General features: G+C 39.6%; 1 protein-coding gene across 1 annotated transcript in view; it reads right to left on the bottom strand.

Annotated features, from left to right (window-relative positions):
* The window catches only part of LOC116685734 (scavenger receptor cysteine-rich type 1 protein M130-like), a 6,319-nt gene extending 845 nt beyond the window's left edge, over positions 1-5,474 (bottom strand). The window contains exons 1-5 of the mRNA XM_032510645.1: positions 5,317-5,474; positions 3,571-3,603; positions 1,162-1,452; positions 448-756; positions 160-357 (exon numbers count right to left, since the gene is read on the bottom strand). Coding sequence (XP_032366536.1) covers positions 160-357; positions 448-756; positions 1,162-1,452; positions 3,571-3,603; positions 5,317-5,359 — 874 coding nt within the window. The 5' untranslated portion in view covers positions 5,360-5,474. The remainder of the gene's footprint in view (positions 1-159; positions 358-447; positions 757-1,161; positions 1,453-3,570; positions 3,604-5,316) is intronic.
* Between the last annotated feature and the right edge of the window lie 89 nt (positions 5,475-5,563).

The following is a 5,563-nucleotide window of genomic DNA, read 5'->3' as shown; positions in this document are numbered from 1 at the left end:
AGCAAAAAGACTGAGATTACAGTTATAGCTGAAGTATTGTTGGTGTGGTGTTACCTGAGCAGTTGATCTCCAGAATGGAACTGGAAACATATGACTTTGTTAATACACATTCCCTAACTGAAGATGTGTACTGAAAACAGGTTGAGCTAATCCTCCAACCTCTTGTGGACCACTCCATCACTTTCCTCTCTGTTGAAACCACGGAGCCACAGTCAAGATGTCTACACACTACATCTGCTGCCTTTAGGTTCCAGGCAGAATCTTTATCAACCACTTTATTCCACTCTCCATCTTTCTTCATCTCCAGTTCACCGGCACAGCGACTGGATCCTGTCACCAACTGGAAATTATCGGGCTCTGAGCAGACAAGAGTAATTAGTAAAAATAGATCATGTCACATTTATTAAAATAGAAACTCAATTCAAAGCTACAGCTCCTCTCCTCTACCTGAGCAGGTGAGTCCAGCAGCTTTGGCAGAAGAGCAGGTGTTTCTATCTGAGCTGTCACAGTCCAGCAGAGCAGACTCATGGCCTCTACACTGGAACTCTTTGGTCCACACTGGAGCCTCCATGTCTCCATAGAGCGCCCCCTGGAGGACTGAAGGAGCCCCACAGCCAAGGTCCCTGCAGACCACCTCTGCATCCTGCAGGTCAAAGCCTTCTTCACACACTGAGGACCAGGACTGGGTAGACTGGGTAGACTTTACCTCCAGTCTGCCTGAACACAGACTAGTCCCATTCACCAGCCTGACAGAGTCTGGAGAACAGAGAGAGAGAATCAGACAGAGGTCCCCTTCAAGTCCCCTTCATCAGGTAAACTGAACTACAAACTACTGTATTGTTGACGGAGCTCTCCATCATCTACCTACAACTTCCACCTGGCATCACAGAGCTCTGTAGCGGTATTTTATTAATAAATGGGAAAAATTATTACACTATGCAATTGTTATTACAAAATGAATTATAAATACATTACAATTTGAAATTTTAGTTAATAAGTTATTACATAAGTCGTTGTTACAGGCCAGATAAGAGACCGTCCCCTTCTGGGAGCTGATGTAAGAGGAACATCTTGGAAGGTTTGAAGCCCTGAGCCTCAACAACAAGCCTACCTTTGAGCTTGCTTTGGAATTTGTGTTGTTGTGTTACTGATGGTTGTTACCTGAGCAGATGATCTCCAAACTGGTTGGAAAAATTATAGTCCTCTTTGTTAAACATTTCTTCAGTCTAGGTCCAGACTCGGGACAGGAAGGTGTGATTCTGCTAAAAGGGTCTGAACGTCTTTTTGATGAAGCTCGAACCACAGAGCCACAGTCCAGATGTCTGCAAACTACGTCTGCTAACTTCAGGTCCCAGTCCCAGTCCTCCACTTCTGTCCACTCTCCCTGGCTCTTCACCTCTAGCACACCAGAACAGCGGCTGGATCCTCCCATCAACCGCATATCATCAATATCTGAACACAGGTGATGGAGTAATTAGTACAGAGAAATATTTGGTACATCTATTGCATGAGACAGGTGAGTAGGAGAGAGACGAGTAGGTCAAAGGTTTAAAAGAAACTCCTGCACACTCTAACTTGTAAAGATAACTTTAAGAACTGGTGACGTTTCGGAACCAGAGCCCCACCGATATATCGTTGATATTATTGGCCGATAATAGGCATTTCCCGATCCATCCATATTTGCATTTTTAATGGCCAATAAAAATGTAATTTGTCTTTCATTTTTAATGACAAATAAAATTTCTGATAAAGTATAAATATATATATAAATATTTAAAAAATAAAAACGGACGTCAACCATGTCATGAGTGTTGGCGTTGCATAGTCTGTCCACCAGAGGACGCTCTACAATGTCCATGTAGTGAATGGCGTTGCAAGTCTGCCACCAGAGGACGCTCTACAACGTTCCCTGTTAGTGATGGCGTTGCATAGTCTGCCACCAGAGGACGCTCTCACGTCCCTGTTAGTGATGGCGCTTGCATGTTGTCCACCAGAGGAGCTCTACAACGTCCCTGTTGTGATGGCGTGCATATGTCCACCAGAGGACGCTAACAACTGTCCCTGTTGGCAACACTGATTTTACTGCACAGAATTTCAGAACTTTAATATATTTTGTGTTCCCTCTGTCTGTTGTGCAATAAAACATATTATTATTATCATATTATTTTAGTGAGAACTCATGAATAACTACAAATAACTGAAATCTGTTTGTCTAGTTACGCGTTTCTCTTTGTTTTTTAATCATATATATTGGAATATCGGATTTTTAAATAACCAAGTATTTGTATTAGTATCGGCCTTAAAAATCAGTCGGGCTCTATTCAGTACTAAACCTAGATCTAAAACCTTTTTAAATGTATCAAGTCAGACAGTGTGCGAGAGTTTCTTTGCAAAAAGAGAGTAATTAGTAAAACTAGAAAATTCTGCAGAAATTTTATCAGTGTGCCTCCTACTTGAGGCACATGCAAATAGCAATAAAACCTAATAAAAAATAATAAGTGTCCTAACCCTTCAGAGATATAACTTTTTAAAAACTATTTAAGACGTTAGGACGTGTGTGTGTGTGTCTGTCTGTGTGTGTGTGTCTGAGAGAGGGATGTCGACAGACAGACATACAGAGTATGGTTGCCTGTTTACTAAGGACCAATAGGAAGCCTTTCATCTCTGTGATGTCATCTCTTTTATCTGTAATCAGTTAACGACTGCACCTGGCACCTGCTGTCAGCAGCTATTCAGATACTGAACAAGCTCTCAAACAAATTATCAAATAATCAAAGGGATACTAGCTATCAATAAAATGGCAAACATGGCAGTGAATGGAGAAAGATTGGGAACTCTTGTCATTTGAAAGGTTGCTGAGCAAAAAATATAATTCATATCGCATACAGCACATTAGCTGAAACTGGACACAAATACCTGCGTTTTGATGTATAAATTGGCCATGACAAGTTAGAATTGTTGGCGTTGGAGCAAGTTATAGAGAAAGAATCAAGATGATTTTTTAAATTTCCCCACTCTGTCCTCCACTCTAGCTCTCAACATTCACCACATACACACACATTGGAAAATCTGAGACGGTCTGAAAACGGGACGATACGTAAACTGGGATTTGAGAGAAACCGTGATTGATATCTGAATGCCCATTCAGCCCAATAAACGCCAAAGTCTTGTCTTCGGTTGAAACTTTTAATCATGTTTCTACGTTATAGTATGGCGATACAGCACGGTCCCAAAGAGCTGGCATATGGAGCAATGTTGACCGATTTCCCAAATATTTCACATTCAAGTCTATGAGAAATTTATTGCCGTTTTTTGCCCATTTCGTAAAAACCACGTGGCAAATCTCTTAGAAAAGTCATAGCACACCATTCCCAATCATTACACACGTTTTGATGTATTTTGTGTGCGCGTGTTGGCGACGCTCCGGGGCTAGTAGCGAGACAAACATCTGGCGGAATAATAAGTATGGGCAATAATAGTCATTGCGCCGATTGCTGCTATTGCAGCACATCGGCACACTTCAAAAACTGCTGTGTAATTCTTGATTTACATCTAGTTTCTCCGTTTTACCTTCTTCCTCTGTCTGGAAACCTGGGAGGAATCCTAAAAGAAACAAAAAATAAATGAAAAATGTGTCCTGCTCTGGACGGGTCAGGCAGAGAAGTTCAGTAGAAACATCACTTATAGTGTCTCCAAACTTACCTCAGTCATAACCTGTCTCCTGCTAGTTGTACTACTGCACTTACTTTGATAAAAATGAGCATTCATAATTTTAGGGAATATTTATTGCAAGAAATATGTTATAATTACATAAAGACATGTCTCTCAAAGTACTGGAATATAGAGTAATATTCGAATATTTCGTAAAACCACCAATAGTCAACACTACAATATCGTTATGGTATCGATATTGAGGTATTTTGTCTAAAATATTGTGATATTTGATTTTCTCCAAATCGCCCAGCCCTACACACACACACACACACACACACACACACACACACACACACACACACACATTATGCTCCCACACGGACTCTGTCTGTGCTTTTCCCTTTCCTAGAAGTTACGGGTTCTATAATAATAATGCATCCTTCCACGATTTTTTGGCCTTTTCTTGGTTTTCTGTTTCTTTTTGTAAAATAGTTGCACATTTTTGTTGTGTTATAATATAATATATTATATTTAAAAAATATATATGTATGTGTGTGTGTGTGTGTGTGTGTGTGTGTGTGTGTGCGTGTATTTTTTTTGTGTGCATAATTCTTACCAAAAAAAAAGCAAACTTGTTTCATGGAGAATAAAACTACTCTTTATTGACTGTTGCAGGTAACCTTACCAAACTGGCTGTACGCATGTATGTTTACCATTGATGAAATGAAATACCATATTTAATATAAATATATATACTGATTACAGCAAAGATGTCTGCAGTATTGACGGCAAAATAGGCAATACACAATATTTGGTTCTATGTTAACAGGTGCAATATTTGAAAATTGATTAAAACATTACATTTATATCTGCATTTATGTCAACACCTGGAGACTTTCAAACATCAAAATGTCATTTATTAAATGTATTTATGTCAAAATGACAAACATCTTTTTGTATTTTATTGGCATGAAAACGCTTGAAAAATAGGCGTTGGCCCTATTTCTAACATGCACGCCACGCAACTGACACGCAAGAGAAACGCCAGGTCTAAGGGCATTTTATTTTTATTTGTATTTAACCTGATCCCTGATCCTGAACCTGATCCATGTGTGTCATAGCAACATATTCAGAACAAACCCAGCTTTCTGTGGAGTGAGGCCTAAATCTCTCCTAGAGCAACGTGTAAAGAGATCAGAATCAGAATCAGAAATACTTTATTGATCCCCGAAGGGAAACTCTGTGTTACAGTTGCTCAGATATAGAAATATAAGGAGTGTGGATATTTACATAGTTAAAGGTATATTATCTATCATTATATTATTATTATTATATTATCATTATTGTATCATTATTGTATTATATCATTATTGTATTATTATATTATCATTTGGCCATAAAGCCTACGGGTCATTTGGACCTCTGTCCTCAGAGGGTTGGGTTCCCATCCCGGCCAAAGACTCACATTCACATCCAATCACTGTTTAATAAAGTACTTTTTGGCCTTTAACTTTTGTTGCGTTTACGATAACAAGCGGAGCTGTCCTCAACTCAAACATCCAGAAACAATTGACAGTTAACTAATCAAAGTAAATAGAAAAAGTCCATGAAACAACAACAATCCAGACAGCTGTACTGTAGTTAAACAGGTTGAAGTCCTACCTGAGCTCCAGAGCAACGTGAACAGCACCAGTACACGACCCATGTCCAGTTGGTGTGTCGCCTGCCTCTCTGTCGTCTTCAGGTCTCTTGATCTTATACGTGTCTTTCAGCTCTCCTCAGATGTGCAGTTTCCTATCTTGTCTTTAATCTCCTAATCAGGTTTTTTGTGGTTCCTCCAGTCGCGTAACAGGAAGCTGCCAGTTCAAGTGACATTTCGTAATGTGTCATCAACAGGTCATCCAGACCT

Source organism: Etheostoma spectabile, unplaced genomic scaffold (assembly GCF_008692095.1).
Source record: "Etheostoma spectabile isolate EspeVRDwgs_2016 unplaced genomic scaffold, UIUC_Espe_1.0 scaffold172, whole genome shotgun sequence".
Taxonomy (NCBI): domain Eukaryota; kingdom Metazoa; phylum Chordata; class Actinopteri; order Perciformes; family Percidae; genus Etheostoma; species Etheostoma spectabile.
This window is presented reverse-complemented; position numbering and strand designations above follow the sequence as displayed.